This window comes from Eutrema salsugineum, unplaced genomic scaffold (genome assembly GCF_000478725.1).
Source record: "Eutrema salsugineum unplaced genomic scaffold, Eutsalg1_0 scaffold_5, whole genome shotgun sequence".
In the NCBI taxonomy this organism is placed as follows: Eukaryota; Viridiplantae; Streptophyta; class Magnoliopsida; order Brassicales; family Brassicaceae; genus Eutrema; species Eutrema salsugineum.
Window position 1 is genome coordinate 13,762,516 of NW_006256612.1, and position 21,393 is coordinate 13,783,908.

General features: G+C 39.3%; 5 protein-coding genes across 5 annotated transcripts; 3 read left to right on the forward strand and 2 right to left on the reverse strand.

The window, feature by feature from the left end:
* Window positions 1-2,911: 2,911 nt before the first annotated feature.
* LOC18994263 (probable transcription factor PosF21) lies at window positions 2,912-6,247 on the forward strand. The gene is given in 8 exon segments (XM_006417897.2): window positions 2,912-3,158; window positions 3,358-4,026; window positions 4,599-4,731; window positions 4,854-4,938; window positions 5,443-5,715; window positions 5,718-5,741; window positions 5,744-5,809; window positions 5,812-6,247. Coding segments are annotated over 7 exon segments (1,287 nt in total). The 5' UTR covers window positions 2,912-3,158; window positions 3,358-3,385; the 3' UTR covers window positions 5,877-6,247.
* A 31-nt stretch (window positions 6,248-6,278) lies between these two features.
* LOC18994264 (glucose-induced degradation protein 8 homolog) lies at window positions 6,279-8,461 on the reverse strand. Its single transcript, XM_006417898.2, has 7 exons — window positions 8,279-8,461; window positions 7,619-7,760; window positions 7,377-7,524; window positions 7,219-7,294; window positions 6,985-7,096; window positions 6,794-6,885; window positions 6,279-6,690 (listed from the first exon to the last, which is right to left on the reverse strand). Exons 1-7 carry the CDS (start codon window positions 8,303-8,305, stop codon window positions 6,646-6,648), a joined length of 642 nt encoding a protein of 213 aa, XP_006417961.1. The 5' UTR covers window positions 8,306-8,461; the 3' UTR covers window positions 6,279-6,645.
* A 261-nt stretch (window positions 8,462-8,722) lies between these two features.
* Window positions 8,723-10,683, forward strand: LOC18994265 (protein ENHANCED DISEASE RESISTANCE 2-like). The gene is made up of 2 exons (XM_006417899.2): window positions 8,723-8,907; window positions 9,606-10,683. Exon 2 carries the CDS (start codon window positions 9,619-9,621, stop codon window positions 10,552-10,554), a length of 936 nt encoding a protein of 311 aa, XP_006417962.1. The 5' UTR covers window positions 8,723-8,907; window positions 9,606-9,618; the 3' UTR covers window positions 10,555-10,683.
* A 1,015-nt stretch (window positions 10,684-11,698) lies between these two features.
* LOC18994266 (B-box zinc finger protein 24) lies at window positions 11,699-13,266 on the forward strand. Its single transcript, XM_006417900.2, has 3 exons — window positions 11,699-12,139; window positions 12,327-12,641; window positions 12,737-13,266. Exons 1-3 carry the CDS (start codon window positions 11,957-11,959, stop codon window positions 12,971-12,973), a joined length of 735 nt encoding a protein of 244 aa, XP_006417963.1. The 5' UTR covers window positions 11,699-11,956; the 3' UTR covers window positions 12,974-13,266.
* A 6,347-nt stretch (window positions 13,267-19,613) lies between these two features.
* Window positions 19,614-21,273, reverse strand: LOC18994267 (probable fructokinase-2). Its single transcript, XM_006417901.2, has 4 exons — window positions 20,734-21,273; window positions 20,313-20,645; window positions 20,006-20,122; window positions 19,614-19,909 (listed from the first exon to the last, which is right to left on the reverse strand). The coding sequence occupies exons 1-4, from the start codon at window positions 21,271-21,273 to the stop codon at window positions 19,781-19,783; spliced, it is 1,119 nt and encodes a 372-aa protein (XP_006417964.2). The 3' UTR covers window positions 19,614-19,780.
* Between the last annotated feature and the right edge of the window lie 120 nt (window positions 21,274-21,393).

Sequence of the window (21,393 nt, forward strand, 5' to 3'; positions counted from 1 at the left end):
TAAGCCATAATACTGAACACTATCACGTTTGAGTTCAATTTTATTGCGCATTATGGTCTTTAGTTTTAGATAAATCATTCGGTTCGAAATTTCTTCTTCAAATAAGATTAAAAGCCAAACAGAATCCTGAAAATACCAAGATAGATAGGAAAGTTCAAAAGAAATTTACGAAAATAAGAGTAGAATTAGTTACATTAGAAAATAAGAGTAGAATTAGTTACATTAAAACCACAATTGCACATAGACTGTATAAACCATAAGGAAAGATAATTATTGCAGTAGATGAAGGATTGAAGAGTACCCAAAAGCCACAGTGCCATAGATTCAGCATCATAACTACAAAAGACATTAATTAGAAGATTTGGGGCCATTGGATCCAAAAAAAAGAGAAGATTTGGGGCCAAAAAAGTCAATGATGCACCTGCAAACACCACAAGGGGCAGACCCATTGTTTCTTTTGACTACCTTTCACCACAATATTTTATTAAAAGTAACACAATATTTTATTTACCTATAAGTCTCATAGGTTATTCCACAAAAGAGTAAATGAAGAATCACAGATTTCAATACAATGAAAAGAGAAATATGTGAGGCTTCCTCTGTTTCTGGGATTCTAATGACTATCAATCTGATACAGGTCGGTCTCCAATCCGGTTCTGTCTGTTTTGCCATCATTCAAGGCCATGCCCCGTCATTGATTCGAGCCTGCTCTGATACACTTTTACTGGACACTAAATATTAATAAAAATATGAAAAAAACATACGGTATTTTGTTCTCATTTTTCTTCTATAAAAGTAATAAAAAGAATTCAAAATTATTTTATGAGGAAACCAAATCTGACTCAATAAATAACCGGAGGATCAATCAGTTGTTCGGAAAAAACCTGATATCTGAACAAGTCTGGGTTGTAAGACCATGAATATTTTAGTAAGGTCGGAAGTAAAATACGATTTTTTTTTTTGGTTAAAGTATTTTCTTTCTAATTAATAAATTTAATAATAGTTCTCCATAGAAAAAATGGAGACAGTGTTTTATGTAAATAACTGAGAAGCTCGTTTTACTGTTTTATGTAGGTTTTTATCTACCATGAAACAATAATTTTCTAAACTATAACAAACATATAACAAAGAAACATATAACAAAGCAACCCGATATGCACTAGCAGACTCTAGATAGTAGAATCTGTTTTATATCCCTGTCAACCAGAAAGTAGTAATATTTAGAATTTTTGATTTTTTTTTTTTGGGTAAAAAAACATTATTAAATATGACGGCGAGTTATTAGTTTAATTGGTTCTCCGAGTAAAAAAGGCTATCCAACTCTGAAGGTCCTAACAATGGTAGACGATGCCAAACCCTAAAAATGTGCACTAAGACCCATTTTTATTTGTAGAAACCTATACTACTATCCTATAAAAAAAACTGAATGGGTTAATAAAGATGAATCCAGTTTTGGTTTCATCTAGCCAGAAACAACCAAGTCTTCTTGTAACGTTTTTTGTTTGTGTCGTGTGGTGACTGATGAGGAAAGATAATTAAGAAATTTAAATCTTTTGCTTAGACATATTATATTGTTTCCGATTTTTTCTTTAATAAATAATGTATGTTACTATTTAAAATCAGCTATTGATATAGCGGTTCGGTTAACTCGCCAGGTTGCCCTTCTTGGCCTAAACGTGGAGAATGTTTTTTTTTTTTTTTTGTAATGTGAAAGATTATTGTATTATACTTGCCTTGCCACGTCAGTTGTCATCAATTTGCTGCCTTGGTTCGTATGGACACAAATTGCCTAAGATGTCTACCCTTAGGCTTTAAACTATAAGAGCCAACAAGATCACGTACGTGTGAATCAACACAAACACAAGGCCCTCACATGGTTCTGTACTGTATATGATCAAGGAATTTGACATAAAAATAAAGTTATAGAAAGGAAATAGTAAGGGAAAACCATATAATGCCTTTAAATTTGTATCCATCCCATAATTAGGATATGAATTGAAAGTATGGAGCGGAGGAGGTAGTTGAGAGGAAGAGTGAATGCGTTCATTCAATTATCATTGTATGAGATCTTTAACATTTAACCAAAAAAAATCATTGTATGAGATCATGTGTATATGATTATGGGTCCTATGGGCCTTATCTTCTTACCATACGGCCCATAACTGATTTGAACCGTATACAACTCATGATGTCATGCATCGTAGAATCTTTTGGTAAGAAGAGACAAGGCCGCATTCCGATCATGATAATTGGTGTGCTTGATATTTTTGTTTTGGATTAATAATCTGTGAGGTTTTACGTTGATAAGAGTGTGCACATTAACAAATAATCGGGATGTTTTCTAGGTCGATCGTTAAGTCTAACATGAAAAACGCTTGGTTCGTAAGATCCTCTGACTTGGATCATATCATATGTATAATGCTTCTTCAAAAAGTCAGTTCATTTCTAATTAAGTTCTAACTTGTATTTTAACTTCTTGTTTATGATTGGAAAAATCGTACGTCAGTATCCTCAACATGCTTGAAACAGATCACATGTTTTCAACTTCTTGGTTAGTGTTTTCTTATTAAAAAAAAAAAATTCAGAAAGTCATCAAAATTAAATAATACGTACTGTATGTATATTCGCAGGACTTGGCGGTCCAACCAAAAAGTTGCAACCACGTGAACCTATTTGACGAACATACAATTGTCCTCGCGTCATAAAAAAAAAAAACAGACATTCTTATTGATCTAACGGTCAGTATATCGTTTATAGTAATATGCTAACACAGCTGATTATTACCCAAACTTCTGAGAAAAGGCAAAAAGGGCTTGTAAACTGTATGTATACACTAAACCAAAAACGACATCGTGTTGGAAGAGAACCTTCTGACTCACACTAGTTGGTTCGTTCGAACTTGGAAGAATCCTTTAATGGAGAGAGAATGAATGTTCGTCTTCTTCCTCCCTCTCTCTCCTTGGATCTCTCTGATTTTATCTTACCGTCTTCTGCTCCCATTTCTCTCTTTCGCCATCATTTCTCAAATTTTTTTCTGGAAATTTTTATTAACTTTCCTAGATAGTTTCTCTACACACCTTTTCTTTTGTGTCTCGCCGATCTCTCTTTGGGTCATTCTGCTTTGGTTTCTGGAGGCTTTTCCAGCTGATCAGATCTCTGTAAGTGCTTGAGAACACCCTATCTTTTAATCTACTTCTGGGTTTTAGTTTTTGATTTAGGGCTGAGTTAAATCGTGCGACTTTCCTAGGTTTGTTTTGTGTGTTTCCCGTTGTATCTCATTAGCTGAGGAAATTGATAGCCTAAGATTTCTAAACGAAACCCTAATTGAGTCTGGTTTGTGGTCATGATCGTTTGCAGATTAGTGGGTTTAGGTCGAATACTGGAAATGGATAAGGAGAAATCTCCTGCACCACCTAGTGGAGGTCTTCCTCCCCCGTCGGGTCGTTACTCCGCGTTTTCGCCAAATGGAAGTGGATTTCCAATAAAATCTGAATCCTCGTTTCCTCATTTGACCCCAAGTGGGAGCAGCTCGGATGCTAACCGATTCAGCCATGATATAAGCCGAATGCTGGATAATCCACCCAAGAACCTTGGCCATCGCCGAGCTCATTCAGAGATCCTTACTCTTCCTGATGACTTGAGCTTTGATAGTGATCTTGGTGTGGTTGGTGCTGCTGATGGACCTTCTTTCTCTGATGAGACAGATGAGGACTTACTGTATATGTATCTTGATATGGATAAATTCAATTCTTCGGCCACGTCTTCTTCTCAAATGGGTGAGCCATCAGAACCGGCTTGGAGGAATGAATTAGGCTCGACTTCTAACCTTCAGAGTACGCCTGGTAGCTCTAGTGAAAGACCGAGAATCAGGCACCAACACAGCCAGTCGATGGACGGTTCAACAACGATCAAGCCTGAGATGCTTATGTCTGGGAATGAAGATGTGCCTGGAGTTGATTCTAAGAAAGCCATCTCTGCTGCTAAACTTTCTGAGCTTGCTCTCATTGACCCAAAACGTGCTAAGAGGTATTTTTGTTCCTTCTATGTTCACTGACTTTATGAAACAGTATATCGTTTTGATGAAACATGATCACATTGTTGCTGGCCTATCAGTTCTAGGTTTGTCGACAAAGAAACAAGTTTGTGGTTTATGTTTTCATTAAGCTTCTTCGTCGGTTTCAAGGTTCCGTATCAGATTATTTCTTTTTTTTGCTGGACCTTGCTGATAGCGCTGCATTTCCCTTATGTTTTCTGGAGGATGACTTAACTGACTAAATTGTAATGAATGTTTTGCTGCTATCTTTGTGCTTTGAAAAATTAAGCCTGGCTGAACTGATCTGTTGGAGATTACATAATCCTTCATCTAGAAGTAGGTCACTCGTGAACTACGCCATTGCTGTTAAACGAGTTAATTTCTTAAAATTTGACGAACTCGCTTATTTCAGCTGCACTACTAGTGACAACTCTTTGTTTCTTGATACTGTTCATATATTTCCTTGTTCTCTTCCCTTTTTATTTGTATTCTGTATCTTATATTTGTTGATGTTCCTTCTTTGCTGGAGAAAATGCATGACCTGTTCATTTGTATCATTTGATAGGATATGGGCAAACAGGCAGTCTGCTGCTAGGTCAAAAGAAAGGAAGATGAGATACATAGCAGAACTCGAGAGAAAAGTACAGACTTTACAAACAGAGGCGACATCTCTCTCCGCGCAGTTGACTCTGTTACAGGTTGGTTAAATCAGTATGTAGGGCCCTGCAGACCAAACTTAATACTAGTGTTAGGATGTGTGTTATATTATATTGCAAGTTTATGGTTTTGATCTTGTTAGCTTTTTCTTTCTGCTCTTCAGAGAGATACAAATGGCCTGAGTGTTGAAAACAATGATCTGAAACTCCGAGTACAAACAATGGAGCAACAAGTGCACCTGCAGGATGGTGAGTACCTTTTCTCAAAAACTGTTTCCCACAAACTTTTTCATATCATTTTTCATCTCTTTACTATCTAGATGCAAATAAATAATGCCCACGAGTGTCAAAGTTGTATGTATATGCGCTGCCACATTCTGGATCTGTGAGTGTAGAATTGTGCCATGCTTGGTTTTGGGTGTCATACAAAGCTTAAAATTCATAGCACATTAATGAATGGAATGCATCTGGTCCGTTAAATTAAGTTTTTTTTTTTTTTTTTTGTTGCTGCATCTCATCAAAGCGTGTGTTATATAATGTGTTTTGAGTTCTCAAAGTGAGCTTTCTGTACCCCTAGGAAGTTGTGAATTTGTATATTCACTATCATTTCTTACAACACCGGAAAATAGCACCTTCAAAACTCGTTGACATTTCTCTAGCTAAGAAAGACTGGATTTGTCCTACCTGGGGATTTTCGCTACGCTTAGTTGTGAATGCTGCTACTTGATTAACTGTCTTTCCTTTATTTGACAGCATTAAATGACGCACTGAAGGAGGAAGTCCAACATCTTAAGGTATTAACGGGGCAAGGTGTTTCGAATGGTGCATCGATGATGAACTATGGTTCTTATGGATCAAACCAGCAATTCTATCCCAATAATCAGTCGATGCACACTATGTTAGCCGCACAGCAGTTACAGCAGCTCCAAATCCATTCACAGAAGCAACAACAACAGCAACAACAACAACAACAACAGCAACAACAACAACAACAACAACAACAACAGCAGCAGCAGCAATTTCAGTTCAGCAGCAACAACTTTATCAGCTTCATCTCAGCAGCAGCAGCAGCGAATCCACAACAGGACACAAAGCGGTGTCACGGAGCTGAGAAGGCCCATGTCTCTTCGGTTCAGAAAGAGAATGTTACATCGCCTGATCTTGAGGTCCCCTCGACGAAAGACTGAAGATTGTAGGCCCGTGTTAGAGTCCAACTTAGTGAGGTACTCTTGGAAAATCTCCTCTCATTCCAATTACAGAGCCGGTGGCGTTTTCTCCCTCATCAGGTGCACATTCATCGGAGCCTCATGGATATGGGATTCATTTCTAGAGTTTAAAAAACGAGACATCTTAGAAGTTGCGTGTTTAGAGGTGGTTAGTGACGCATTTGTTCTTGTCTGTTGGTAGTTCAGTCTTCTCTTTGTATGATCCTGAGTTCTTAAAAAGTTGTTGAATTTGGTGAGAACTGGGCTTTTGAATCCAAGTCTGTAGCCTTGCAACCATATTCAAATTCTTTGGCTTTTGTTCCTTTTGGTTATTTGAAAAGTTTCATTTGGTTTTTGCTTGACGTTTGTGAATTCTGCAAAGAATCTTGGATTTATGGGTTTTATATCAAAACATAAACGATAATTACAAAGAGAAAAGGAGTTTTCCAAAGGACATGGATTACAGATTTATCGACTAAACTCATAACGTAAAGGAAATAATCTTCTAGTAGAGAACCGAACTGAACCAAAGCAAACAGAACCCGGTCTTTAACAACATTTATCTCCTGCAACAGCAAAACCAAAACCCCTTCTGTGGCCATGGAAGACTAACCATTTCTCCATGTTTGCCGGAGTTGAAGACAGCAATAAAAACAATGGAGATGAAATTGAGAGGCAAGCCTTTTCGTATATACATGACAGTGCTTAGCATATCCTCCTCCTACCAAACTTTGGAGTCGGTCCTGCGATCTTAGCCTCTGAGAGAATCCTTCAAAGAGAATGGAGGAAACGCATCCTATCGCAAGACATGTGAAATAGCGTTTTAACACAGGCACTACTCCTAGGGTTTGTACAGCAAAATACATATATGAGAGTAAATACAGAAATATTATGATTACTTTGCCATTCTCCTCGGTCAAGTATTGTCTCGCAACTGTCACCTGTTGTAAGAGCCTTTCCATTGGTGTGTAGCTTGGATTGTTTGCGTGTTCTGGACGATGTGAAAAATGAGTTAAAACTTGTAATTTGTAAAGGTCACAGGAGGCCCGAGATTTTCATGGTGGAAGAAACAAAAAAAAAAAGAACTAACCAAGAATGGTGCGGTTCAGATTATCGGCAACTTGTTGACGGTGTTCATAGCTCAAAAGATGGAACATTGGGGATTTCTCATGGTCTTCATAAGCCAGCAAAGCCATCGCGTCCTGCCACAGGGAAACAAAGTGGGTTAAACTAACTCTCCCATCATTTGGAAGAACAGAAAACGTAATCTGCCAATACATCAAGAAACGGATATAATAGAAGATCAAACAACATTCAGACTTACTTCAAGCTTATGTATGTATTTCTGAACCTTCCCAAAAGGAGCCAATCTTGTCTGGGCAAATTCAAGAGCTTCGGTGCTGCACAAGCAGGAAACCGTTTTCAGATTCAAGACATTGAGAAAACTGAGATCCTAATGGCAAACAAATCATAGTTTCTCACCACTTCCCAGCACAGACTAGCTCCACAAAATGAAGGCATAGAAGATCGAAGTGCAAATCCTTGTTTTTCTCAAGCAAGTCTTGTGCTAGTTGTTCAGTTAGTTCAACAGCCTTCAACGCCTTCTTCTCCAGTATAGAATGTATTATTTCTGAATGTTTAATAATCAATCAAAACATATAACCACAGAGTGCATTAGCATCATTTAACAACAGATGAAAAGATGAAAGAGCAGTTGTACACACGTTTTCTTCTCTCCATATTATCACGATCAATTGCGGGTTGCTTTGTTGCAGTACAAGAAGCAAGTGAGTCCGCAGTTTCGTTGAAGCAGTTGTGCAGAAGGTATGACATTACAATGCTGTGAATATCATTATCATCGACAACCTGATTAACAGAGACAATTCTTGAGAGATATGAAAACACAGTTTCCAAATTCCGATTATGGTACTAAGGAGAGCAGAACAAGTTCCAACTCTGAAAAAAAAATAATAATATCTTTTGCACAAGTTTCATACCCCGAAATTTACCAGATAACGACGTGTATCAATATCCAATCTCCAAAAGCATTGTTAATAACACTCAAAAACACTCAACATAACCTCCATGGCCATCTACGAAAACAAGACTTGGTTTCTTGTAAACCTATAGTGAAACTACGAATTGCTAAGCTCGAATTCCAAAGCCGCTAAAGACTAGGCGAAATCACAGGACGATAAAGAATGCATACACATAGATGAAAGCCATTGATATACTGCAGAGACCTAATACAAAGCCTAGAATAATCCATAACCCAATCGAATGGAAGCGATACGATCACCCGGGAGGAAGATCGTCATTTCATTTCTGAAATCCCGAGAGAACTCATGAACATTTCACGCAGAGAGAAAGTTGGAATAACTTACGATGTGTTCGAATTGACGAGGATCCATATTTATACAGAAGATCCGTGTAATGCTCCAGCAAATCCACTCGACGACGACGCAAGAAGCAAATTATGATTCTCCGATGCCGGAAGGGAAGAAGCAAGAGGAGATTGCAAATACGGTGAGGTGTGAGACCGGAGAGACGCCGAATATGATGACGATGATGTGTACAGACAAGAGAAGAATATGTAAGTTGGAATTTTCATTTTTATTTCTTTCCTTTTTCCACGTTTTTTCCTTTCTTATTTTGGATAAATTTTAGTAGAGAGTAAAAAACCCTTTTCTATTTTAAAATGACACTAAAACTTAATTAAGCAACAAAAACTGTATACATTACTTGTATTTGACTTGTTTATATTTTTTAATTCTTATAACTAATAATTACTAGCTGGATTATGTTATCTAAACCAAAGCGTTATCGCTACGAAGGATTTAACGATCTGTTCGCAGCTTCCGTTTCAAAGCTAATCCCAACAATAAAAGAAAATCAAACAAGAATCAAAAAGTTAGCAAAATTGGAATTTCCTCATTTTTTCCTGTTTCCCATCAGAAATTTGCGAATCAGAATTAGGGTTTTTGGAGAATCCGTCTCTTCTTCGGCTGAAAAGGTTTACTGTTGGCTCCTTATCATATGATTAATTTAATCCTTTGTTAATTGTCTACGGAGTTGGAATTTTTCCCCTCGTAGTTTTTCGTCTTATCATTTTGGCCGGCTCTTCGTAAACCTCTGAAGTTGTTTTTCGTTTCTGGGTTTCGATTGCTCTGTTTCTCTCGGGTCATAAAAAAGTGGATAACTTTTTCCCCTTTGTCCAATTCTGGTTATTTCGTGTGTTGTAGATGAATGTAAAATCAAATACTGCATCTTTGATTTTAAGACCGTGTTATTGTCACAGAATCACGTGTGATCGAACTGATTTTTATGTGATTACTGAAAATGATTTTCATCTTGTTGGCGCTTTTAGTCTGAAGTTTTAACATCCATTTTCTTTGTTGGCAATTTGTGTTTCACACTTTTTCTTAAAACATTTCTTGTGGCATAATATGCATCCTCAGGGGTTTCCTTAAAACATTTCTTGTGGCATAATATGGATCCTCAGGGGAATTAGATACGCAATACAGTCGCAGATGCATTCTTGCTTGTAAAAGATATCTGTTCATATGCCTTTGTTTGCTATGTGTTCTCTGATTTTGTTCTCAGATCATATGCTTTTGATCTTCTTGATGGCGTGTTCTTGAATACATGGAGGGTGGTTTCCTCTCTTCATTTACTCAAAAGATTATAGCTGTGTGTGCTGCTGTGTTGCAGGTTTCCACAAGATATGGCTGGCTCTGGTGAAGAAACTGAGCCAGAATGGATCAAAAGAGTGAAATCAGAGGGACATGTTCCATGTCTTACTCCAGACAACTGCAAAAACGGTTGGACTACACCGTCTCCTGACACATTTATGGTTAGAGGACCAAAGTATTTCTCCGACAAGGTGAAAGTACCTGCTGGTGATTTCCTTCTAAAGCCTCTGGGTTTTGATTGGATTAAAGGTCCTACAAAGCTCTCTGAGGTCCTAAGTTATCCAAGCAGCCGAATCAGGAAAGTTATCGATGAAGAGTTTCAAAAAGATGAAACTAAGCCTTTTGTTTGGGCATTCAATCTCCAGCTTCCTCACAAAGACAATTACAGTGCTGTTGCTTACTTTGTTGCCACAGAGCCTATCCTCGAAGGCTCCCTGATGGATCAGTTTCTGAAAGGAAACGATGGGTTTAAGAAATCGAGGCTAAAACTGATTGCAAACATTGTCAAAGGCCCTTGGATTGTAAGAAAGGCTGTTGGAGAGCAAGCTATCTGTGTGATTGGACGTGCACTGTCTTGCAAATATGTTTCAGGAGAGAACTTTGTGGAGATTGACGTGGATATAGGATCTTCAATGGTCGCTAGTGCCATTGTTCATCTCGCCTTTGGCTACATTACAACGCTTACTGTTGATCTTGCATTCCTCATTGAAAGCCAAACCGAAGCTGAGCTTCCAGAAAAGCTACTTGGAGCTGTGAGATTCTCTGAGCTACAGACCGAGTCAGCTATGTCTATCGAACTGTCTTCAGGCACTTGTAATGACGGGTCAGATCAAACTGCCTCAGAGCGGTCGAGCTGGTGGAAATCGATTGGAAATGGGTTCTCTAGTCTGCTTAATCAAGATACAGCCAACATGAACAATGCTTCTCCTGGGAATAACCAGAAAGGTGAACATGTACAGAGGCAGTAAGTGGGTCGGGATTGACTTGACAATTCTTTGAATTTCTTTGATTTCATAACAAACAACAAAATCTTATCATTTCTTATCTGTATAGATTGTTTTTTACTATAAAAAAAAAGGATTCCAACGATAACTCATGTGACCAACCATGTCAAAAATGGACTAAACCACTTAGGATTATTAGTATTATTTATCCTACTCATAGCTGCAAAAAGAAACATATGAAGAATGTTATACCCGCTTAATCTTGATTTTTATAATTTGAATACGTAATAACAAATAAACTTCAGAAGTTAACATGAATAACATGATTGGATGTTCTTTCTGACATGCATTCTTTATAGATTTTAGATTCAGTTTTCTTCTTTTTTGTTAAGAAATAGTAGTGTAATATGTTCGTCATTTCTCCAGGTGAAAATGCATAAATTTATTCGTAACGACACGCATACGGCAAACCAGTATATTTTTAAAGGTTTTTTTTGTTAAAGGATATTTTTAATGATATTGCATTCATCGTTTATTAATTTTCGAAAAAATACAAAACAAAGGAAAATTTGACAGAACCAAAAGAAATATCTCATCGACTGGTACATATTACAGAAATGTGTCGTCATTCCAAAGAATATATATATATATATTTTTTTGTTAAAGGAGAATAAATTCAAATGTCATTTTCCAGATTACGTGAAGTCGTGTAATATTCCACTTCTGGGAGACTACTCTCTCACTTTTTTTCTACTCGGAATTTGTATAAAAAATCTTTCATGATTGTTACTCAATTCACGAAACTTGAAAGCCGAGCTTATCACAAAAAGGAGAGCAAAAAAACTTAAGAAAGGATTTACAGTTTACACTATGTCACTATGCTTGAAAAGGTTTACATATTTATTCATAAAAAAGAAAAAGAAAAGCCAGATCTCTGCTGGTAAATAAATAAAAACCAAATAAATAAAAGAAGTGGGAATATAATAAATGCCGCCAAAAAAGTGTGAATATAATAATAATATCTAAATGTGGAAAGATGTCGAAAGGAGAAAGGAGAGCCACAGAAGAAGGGTGGGACCCAAAGGACCTTGCTGTAAGAATCATAGTGTTTCCTTTTGATACGCAGATTCATCAAAGAAAAAAAATCTCTCTTATCTTCTTCTTCTCTGCTTTCCTTCACCACCACTAGTTGCTCCCCAACAACTTGTCCCCAGAAATACAAGTTTCTCTCTTATTCTTTCCATAATCTTCATTTCTGTTACTTATCCTCTAAATCCCTTTCTCTTCACCTACATTCCTGCTAAGCTTCTCTCAGAAAGATCCAGCAAGTCAAATTACCAAACCCAAAAAAGTTCGGATTTTCTTGATTTTAAACACAGAATCAAGAAAGAGGGCAACAGTAACTGGAAAAAAAAAAAAAGAAACGATGAAGATACAGTGTGACGTGTGTGAGAAAGCTCCGGCGACGGTGATATGTTGCGCCGACGAAGCAGCTCTGTGCCCTAAATGCGACGTCGAGATCCACGCTGCTAATAAACTCGCTAGCAAGCACCAACGCCTTCATCTCACCTCTCTCTCCACTAAATTCCCTCGTTGCGATATCTGCCAAGTAAGTATATACATAGATCTGTCTCTCTCTGTTACTCTTTCTCTGGTTAATTGATTAGATCTTGTTATACAACCAAGAGATTCGTTTTATTGTCGATCTTAGCTATCGCAAAGTTACGACCTTTTAGATCTTAACAGCAACTCAGATTAGTAGATTTGTATGCTGATTACGTTGCTGTAACTTGTAGGAGAAGGCAGCTTTCATATTCTGTGTAGAGGATAGAGCTCTGCTTTGTAGGGACTGCGATGAATCCATCCACGTAGCTAATTCTCGATCTGCAAATCACCAGAGGTTCTTAGCCACTGGGATCAAAGTGGCTCTGAGCTCAAGTAGTTGCAGTAAGGAAGCAGAGAAGAATCATTCTGAGCCTTCAAACAACCAACAGAAAGCTAATCAGATCCCGGCTAAATCCCCGACCCAGATACAGTCTTCTTCTGCTTCTCCTCTTCCCTGGGCTGTTGACGATTTCTTCCACTTCTCTGATCCTGAATTCACTGATAAGGTTAGATATGAAACTGAGATTTAATGTTGATCCCTCATTAGTTATCACTTTGTTCTGTAGTTGTATTGACTTTCTTCTTGTTTAAATTTGAGCAGAAAGGACAGCTTGATCTTGGTGAGTTAGAGTGGTTTTCAGACATGGGTTTCTTCAGTGATCAGATTAATCAGGAGGCTCTTCCTGCAGCTCAAGTTCCCGAGCTTTCTGTGTCGCATTTAGGTCATGTTCATTCATACAGACCAATGAAGACGAATGTTTCATACAAGAAGCCGAGGTTAGAGATCAGAGATGATGATGATGAGGAGGAGCACTTCATTGTCCCTGATCTAGGCTAAAAGGCTATATGTAAGCTATGTGTAGACATTCATCCATAGAAAAGTAAGAGGAAGAAAAAAGACACAGAAACTCATCTGTGTAAGGATGATGCGTGGAGTCAATGTCATATCTTTAGTTTCATCTAAGTTGAGAGCTTATTACACATTTCCCTTCTTTTTTTTTTGTCCTAATCTCTTATGAGATGTTTGTGTTTGAGTTTGTTCATATACCTCTTAAACATGGTATTTGCTTTATGGTTGGTGCTACAAACTTGAATCTAAACTCGAATAAAAAGAACCTTCCTTAGCTACTATTTCTGCCTCTCTCTGTATCATTTTTCCGTACTCTTACCGATAACACTAACGAAAAACACAACTTTTAGTCCTTTACTTTCTCCTTTAATGGAGATTGTCACCGTACTCTGTTCATGTGAATTGTACACTGTTGACATTAGTCTCGTTTGTTGCTTGATTTACGAGAACATAAATGAAGTTTTCAGGTAACTCTCTCATTGATTTTTTTTTTTGTTTGGTTTAGGTCTACTTTGGTTACTGCATTGGTAATATCTTAGAATTCTTATGATACATCATCAAAAACTGCATTCTTTTTTAGCCTGCAATTTAGATGCCTAAGTTACTTCGTGTACAACCATCATCCTGAACACAACAAAAACAAGAGTATCAATACCAATACATACATTACTATCATTACTCCTTTTCGAAGTAGCATTTTCTCCTCTTTCAAAGATGTTGAAAAATTCCGACTCCTTGGTTGAATCTGCCTTTTCCATTGCTTTCAATATCATCACATACAGCTTCTGCTTATTTCTCTATCACATATTCACAGTCTTCTCGCCTGGAAAAACATAATCAGTTTACACTTCTGCTCCATTTAAACGCAAACACACGGACCTGATTTCGTCTCTCCGCTCTTCTCTATGAAGCTCAGATTTTTTGATATTTGATACTGTGATCTGAAAAATCTCATCTTGAAATACTCTAATTTTTTTTTTTGACGAAACTTAAAAATACTCGTCGTTTTAGTTTGGCTAAAAACGGCATAACATACAATATTGATGCCGTTTACTATATAACGTTGTTTTATTGGTTTTATTGGCTTTAACAGAAGAAAAATAAAAAATTCTAGTCAAAAGTCAGAGAGCGTGGTGTCACGCGCATATGAAGACATATTTCATACCCACTCGCACTTGGTGCGCGTTGCGCGCGTTAGGCCTAATTCGTGGGTTATATAGTCCATCGATTTTGCTCATTTTTGACCAAAATTTAAAAGTGAGCGAGTAGTCTGCGTTTTACTTGTTATTCGGTTGTCGTTTTGGTCATTATTTTGAGCAAATTTGGGCAATTATTAGGAGCATGTCTCCTATATGTCACAGCCCGTCAAAATTAACGTCTGTGATACATAAACATTATTAATATCAAATGATATTATGTCACCGCCCGTCAAATTAACTCCAGTAATACATAAACATTATTTATATCATTTGATAATCTATGCGTTTTGCTTGTTATAGGTTGCCGTTTCGTTTTGCAGAGAAATTGGGTCATCGGCCGAGATGCTTCTCTAGTTCGCCGGAGAAGAGAACACTGGCTATTCTGAAGTGCTCCGGCTCGTTTCGTCACTGAATTGCTCCGGCACGCTTCGTCACCTTATTCCTCCATCCCTACAAATAAGGATAAGGTAATGTTGAAAGCTTTCAATTGTTGGTGTTTGGTGTCGTGAAAGATCGAATGAAACTGGCCCCCAAAGATCGAATTCAGCTCCATATTTTGTTCCTTGAATATGCGGAGGTTCACCATAGCTAAGCTCATTGTTCGTTGAGAAACCAAGCTCAAACACTGTTGGTGTTGGATTTAGCCCAAATCTAACCCATAAAGCACTTTGAGTGAACAAGCCATTATAAGGGAAGTTTTGGGCCCTATAGACCCGTAACTAAGGCAAGGAAAGCATCTCCAAGGAATATACTCAAGTACAAGTCAATCTAAGAGGACGCGGAAAGCTGGATAAAAAGAGATCGTGGAGATCTCGGAGAAGAAGAGGTCGTAGATAAGAGGAGATCGCGGAGATCTCGGAGAAGGAGAGAACGTATCAACCCGCGGATCTCGGAACAGTTCGTCTCGTTCTATTTAGTATGTTTCGTTCTATTTAGTATAAATAGGAGTTGAATCTCTTGTAAAGGGCATCCAATCTTTAGCACAAAAACACTTTGTAAACATTCATCTTTCATCAATACAATCCAAATTCGTCGATCTTTGTCTTTATTTTTACATCGCTCTCACCAGAATTCTTGCCCAAATTCTTCTACCACAAAATCAACACACTAAATCCTTGAGTGTGGATTTTAAGATCCACATTTTGGTGCCGTCTGTGGGGAAGAAACAGAGAAATTCTTACACCTGAGACCGATCTCAAAGACAAGTAAGAACGAAATGGATCCCAGAAACGTTGAAACATCTGCCTCAAAGACAAGCTCCGGCCTCGCACTAAACTTCAGCATCGCAGGACGATCTGGAGGTGCCGAGATCACCGATCCACAAAGCTCGTCTGCCCATAAACAGATAAACGAGTCGAGCGTCGCAAATCCGATAACCAGCTCGACTCAAACCGTTTCTTCGAGCGCGATGCGAACTACCGGCATGCCCGCCGTGTCACGCTCGGAGTCCGGAACGGCCCCAATATTCACATATTCGCGGACCTGGACAAAATTTGGAATTCCATCGATCGGATCCAGCAGTTCGAATCAAACTGAATCCGTTCGGGCCGGATCGTCTCAGACGATAGCCAGCGACGACCTAGCGGAATTTCGAAAGATGCTAGCCTTCTTGGCAGAACAAGCCCGCGAGAACCGAGCTATTCTCACACGAAATAAGAAAGAGATAGCTAGCTTGCGACGAGAGTGGACACAACCAACTCAGTCTCAGGGTGAAGATCACGACGATCTATCCGAAGAGGAAGATCGAAGTCCGCCCCCGAATACTCGATTGGAGTTCGAACACCTCACAAATGACAATCTGTTAGCACAGTTCGTCACTCCGTCGCGAACTAACAACACCCCAATACTTAGTGAGATAGTCAATCATCTGCCGATACTCGGATCCGGAACATCGGAGCACGAAACACCTGCGGCAGACGATTGTCAAAATCACCTATCAACACCTCTATTCTTTCGCAGATCCCAAGGTCGTAGTACGAACCGTGCTAACCCGCCAACCGACAGGCGATCTAACGAAGAACAAATTGCCGACGATACTTTCCAAACCGGAAGTCAGCAACAAGGAAACGCACGCAATAAGAAGCGCGCGGATGACCCTCCAAATATCATAGCTCCGCGATCTATAAACAACTTCGATGCGCTCCAGCGATACATTGAAGCAAACAACGCCGAACTAAATCGTATGTACGCCGCAATACATAAAGCAACGAGTGCGGCTCCTGATATAGATCGCGTGCTGGACGAAACTAGAAGAACCCCCTTCACCGATCGCATAGCTAACGCTAAGATCAAGGACACTGGGAAAATGCGGTTCCCAGAATATAATGGAACATCAGATCCCTTAGCTCACCTCAGAGCTTTTAGGCTCACCGTAGCCCGAGCTCATCTCAACAATGAGGAAAAAGAAGCAGGCTATTGCCGGCTTTTCACCGAAAATCTAGTCGGATCCGCCCTAGAATGGTTCGCCGGGCTAGAAGAAGAATCCATTGACAATTTCCAGCAGCTCGGTTCGGCCTTTCTTAAGCACTATTCGATGTTTATAACGTCCAAGGCCACAGAAGCCGACCTATGGACCTGCAGACAGAATCACTAGGAGCCCCTGCGGTCTTACTTGGCTAGGTTCAAGGAAATAAAATCCAGGATATCCGAACTAAACGAGGGAGTAGCATTCTCCGCACTCAAACAAGAGCTATGGTTCGACTCACCTTTCAGACAGGAACTATCGGTTCGCTGTCCGGTGTCTCTAGACGACGCTTTCCATCGAGCTTCGAGCTTCGAGCTTCGCTCGCTACGAGGAAGAACAAAATGTCCTCCGAGAACAGTTCGAAGCTGGGTTACTAACACCCAACCTCTCCACCTTTGCAGACACGGACTCCCTTATGAGATCGTGACAGACATTAGTACTAAGTATCCGCCGGACCCTTTTGTCCGGAAAACGAAGAACTTAACAAAGAAATGCCAAAAGATCGGCAAGGTATGATCAAAGAACAAAGAGATCGAACCCTTAATCCGAATCCAAAGTTACCAGCAGGGCGAGGTCCGCTACTATAATTCTGGTGCAAAACACCTGAGCTTTAGTATTGGCAATCTCCTGCTACACAAGGTATTCGATAACACTAAAGAGTGTGGCACCAACAAGATGTGCTCTAACTGGGAAGGTCCTTACGGGATCGTCGAAGTAGTCCACAGCGGTGTCTACAAACTCGCGAACATCAGAACCGGAGTGCCAGAGATAAGAACGTGGAATGTTATAAATCTCAAACATTACCACCTCCGAGCACCGACAATTATCGAACTACGTTCACGGTTGATCCCTTGACGGGGTACGTAGGTAGCTCAACACCGAGTCCAGCCACTATCTTTTCTTACATACTTAGTCAAAATTATAAAATGTATGTAACATCGCGTTTGTGAATAGAAACCCTTATTCCAAAACTCGCTCACTTCAAGATCTCTTAAAACGATCTTATAGCTCGAGGCCCCGAGCCCGCTAAGTAACGATTGAGCCGAACAATCTCAGCTTAGTTCGCTATCATATTGGGTAATTAATAGTCATAGTTTATAGCTCGCTAAACGATAACGAACTCTACCAAAGTAGATTAAAAAGTCGTTATCTGCAGTAAACTATCATAAATCGATCTAAACAGAACGATCATCAAGCTCGTAGCTCGCTGAGTAACTTGGCGCCTACAAAATAAAAGTTACTATCACAGTTCGCTACTCGCTACTTGACACCATAACGCGATCTCTCTAAAACGATCGTATGGTCACAACTTATAAAACTTCGGCACATATTAAACAAAGAGCATTTATAACGCCTTGTTCGAAATCCTGATCCCATGATCAAAAATCACGCGATATAGGTCGTTCAGGTCCCATGGGGTGAAAAATTCTCCATAAAATAGTCCGCCCCTTTAGTTCGTTTCTCACTAAACGGGCTGGGGGGCAATTGTTGGTGTTGGATTTAGCCCAAATCCAGCCCATAAAGCACTTTGAGTGAACAAGCCATTATAAGGGAAGTTTTGGGCCCTATAGGCCCGTAACTAAGGCAAGGAAAGCATCTCCAAGGAATATACTCAAGTATAAGTCAATCTAAGAGGACGCGGAAAGCTGGATAAAAAGAGATCGTGGAGATCTCGGAGAAGAAGAGGTCGTAGATAAGAGGAGATCGCGGAGATCTCGGAGAAGGAGAGAACGTATCAACCCGCGGATCTCGGAACAGTTCGTCTCGTTCTATTTAGTATGTTTCGTTCTATTTAGTATAAATAGGAGTTGAATCTCTTGTAAAGGGCATCCAATCTTTAGCACAAAAACACTTTGTAAACATTCATCTTTCATCAATACAATCCAAATTCGCGATCTTTGTCTTTATTTTTACATCGCTCTCACCAGAATTCTTGCCCAAATTCTTCTACCACAAAATCAACACACTAAATCCTTGAGTGTGGATTTTAAGATCCACAAACACTAACAGCTAAAACTCATTCCTGTAAAATTTGAACCAGGAATCTTCTTCACTTCTTCTGCAGTTTACTCGTGATTAGTACGGGAGCAAAGCTCAACGCTTCCTTGAGATGAGTTAGTCTGATACCTACCAGCTCCATCAGTTGGTTTTCTTTTATGCAAATTCTGCTTCTTTCTCTTCTTTTTTTTTTTTTTTTTTTTTTTTTTTTTCATTTTCGCTGGAATAGCTACTTCAGACCAGCTCCTAGGTTTTGATGTAGACAAGGATCAAGAGATTTGAATCCGTCACCTTCCTAATCCTTGAAAACAAAAGTTCAGTGTGTGTTTCTTTCTATCAACCAAAAACAAGGGAAAATCCCTTATTTTGCTGAAAGCTCTCTGCGATTGCGACCATAAACCAACGGAGAAAGAGATGAAGGTGGAGATTAAACTTCTCTTTGGTGGCTTCTGTTACTAAAACGGCTGATTCAGTTGAACACGATCTCCCAAAAGGTGCATCGATATCCTTCATCACTTGAAGGGCTTGTCTCTTTCTTATCTTGGCTTGTCTAGAGCTATTAGCTAGTTTCCTCTTTTGGAGATCAAGACAAGAGAAAGAGAGAGAGAGAGAGAGATGGAATGGAAGCAAGAATCAACGTTTTTGAGATTGTTTGAGTCGGCAAAGAAGGCAGCTTACGTGTCCAACACGAAAAGTGTTTTCTTAGGTCAACTCCAGGCATCTTTATGTGTCGAAGCTCTGTTCTCAGAAATTTGTGGGAACAAATAGTATCATGGAGAGGGCTTGAGCGTCTCACGAAGCACAAGTGACCGTAAGATCTGCATCAAATCAAGTTTTATTTTCCACTTGTTAAAAGGTTTGAGAAACAATTGTCAACTTGCGACTCCAAATAAGCCCATGGCTCAAGAAAGGAAACAAAATAAATAAATAAAAAACTCTTTATTTTTATCATCAAGAGATGCTCGGAAGCACAAGTTTTTTTGAATCAATACATTGAAGAAGAAGTAGAAGAAGAGACAGAAAGAGAGAAACAGAAATTTTTCACATTGGGATCCTTTTTATAATCAGCAAGGATCCAAATTAAAAAACAAAATTACAACAACAGATAAAAGAGAAGCCGTCGTAATTTTGTCTCTATTTGTCTTTAAGAAAGCAGTGAGCTTCACAATCTGAAGGAAGAGCTGGAATGGCTCCCTTTTTGGTTGTCGTAATTGCTCCACAAGCGTTTGCGAATTTCAGCACTTTTCTCAACCTCTCTTCTTCCTATTAAACCAAAAACAAAAACAATTGTTCGACATTCAATTCAATTGAGTACAGACAAATCAAGATCATCGAGAGGTTTAGGGTTCTATAAGGTACCTCAAGTACAGATTGATCATCAACAATCTGACTTAGAAACGCGCCGATGAAGGAATCTCCAGCTCCGGTAGTATCCACCGTGTTCACATTGAAAGCTTCAACAGTTCCATGGAATTTCTACACAGTTTATGTTTTTCCAAAGTATACAAGAAACTCCAAAGTTAGCGTAACTTACAAGAAATAAATAAAACTAATTGCGTAAAGAAGTCAGAGCAAATTAACATCGAAAACCAAATAAAAAAGACCAATCCTGAAATTCATCAATAAAAAGCAAACCATGGTAATGAAGAAGACACACAAAATTTACCTTAGTGTAGTAACGACAACCTCTCTCGCCGAGGGTAACAAGCAAGAGCTTCAAATTGGGATGCCAGAGAGACATAGCTGCATCATCATCGATGGTGTTGTTTCCGGTAAGGAACTCAAGCTCGACGTCACTGACCTTAATGATCTGAGCCTTGTCCCAGATGCTCAAGATCTGTAACCGAGCTTCTTCAGAAGATGGCCAAAGAGGTTCCCTGAGGTTAGGGTCGTAAGAAAGAAGAGCTCCGGCTTCTTTCGCCACTTCCATTGCCTTCATGTGAGCCGACCTACATGGCTCCGTTATCAAACTAATCGATCCATAGTGAAACACTTTCGCCTGCAACAAAAAAAAAAGCATCAAACGAGTAAAATCTCTGAAAATAAGAAAAAACAGAGAGAGAATGAAAAAAATGGTATTCACATACGGATCTGATTAGTTCGAGGTTGAGTTCGTCGGGCCTGAGAAGCATATCGGCGCTTGGATTCCGGTAAAACATAAACTCTCGGTCTCCGTCGGAACGCAGAGTCACGAAAGCGAGCGCTGTTCTTGCTCCCTTGTCGAAATTGATACCTTTATCATTGACGCCGTTCTGCCTCAAGATTCCGGCAAGCATATGACCGAACTCATCATCGCCGAGCTTCCCGACGAATGCGGCGCGGCCTCCGAGACGAGAGACGGCGATTGCGACGTTGGCCGGAGCACCTCCCGGAGCTTTGAGGAATCCTGAGGATTCGGAGAGGGAAACGCCGGATTCCGTGGGGACGAAGTCAATGAGCATCTCGCCGAAGCTCACGATGAGACCTTTCTCTCCGGTGGAAGACATTTGAACGAGATCGATTTTGCGTTCGAGAGATCGGAGGATGAAGACGGTGGAGAGAATGAAGAGTGATCGGAGTTTGGAGTAGTTTATATAAGGTTCTAAGAGAGTGAAGAAGAGAGGGTTTAAAGCAGCTTTCGAAGTCATTTCACTCTCCAGTCAAGAGAATAGCATCAATATAATGTTTCGAAAAGGTAAAGATATAAAGATAATCATAAACAATCATATCCTGTTGGGAATCTGGATTATATAAGTCTATAAGAAAGA

Bases quoted from the DNA above. Each gene is read 5' to 3' on its own strand.
- LOC18994266 (XM_006417900.2), top strand. From the start codon at position 11,957: ATGAAGATACAGTGTGACGTGTGTGAGAAAGCTCCGGCGACGGTGATA. The intron at 12,140-12,326 runs GTAAGTATATAC...TGTAACTTGTAG, and splicing joins CTCGTTGCGATATCTGCCAA to GAGAAGGCAGCTTTCATATT. The intron at 12,642-12,736 runs GTTAGATATGAA...AAATTTGAGCAG, and splicing joins ATCCTGAATTCACTGATAAG to AAAGGACAGCTTGATCTTGG.
- LOC18994264 (XM_006417898.2), bottom strand. From the start codon at position 8,305: ATGGATCCTCGTCAATTCGAACACATC. The intron at 7,525-7,618 runs GTGTGTACAACT...TTAAACATTCAG, and splicing joins TAATATGGAGAGAAGAAAAC to AAATAATACATTCTATACTG. The intron at 6,886-6,984 runs GTTAGTTCTTTT...CACATCGTCCAG, and splicing joins TCTGAACCGCACCATTCTTG to AACACGCAAACAATCCAAGC.
- LOC18994267 (XM_006417901.2), bottom strand. From the start codon at position 21,273: ATGACTTCGAAAGCTGCTTTAAACCCTCTCTTCTTCACTCTCTTAGAA. The intron at 20,646-20,733 runs GTATGTGAATAC...TTTTTGTTGCAG, and splicing joins ACCTCGAACTAATCAGATCC to GCGAAAGTGTTTCACTATGG. The intron at 20,123-20,312 runs GTAAATTTTGTG...TAAACTGTGTAG, and splicing joins GTTGTCGTTACTACACTAAG to AAATTCCATGGAACTGTTGA.
- LOC18994265 (XM_006417899.2), top strand. From the start codon at position 9,619: ATGGCTGGCTCTGGTGAAGAAACTGAGCCAGAATGGATCAAAAGAGTG.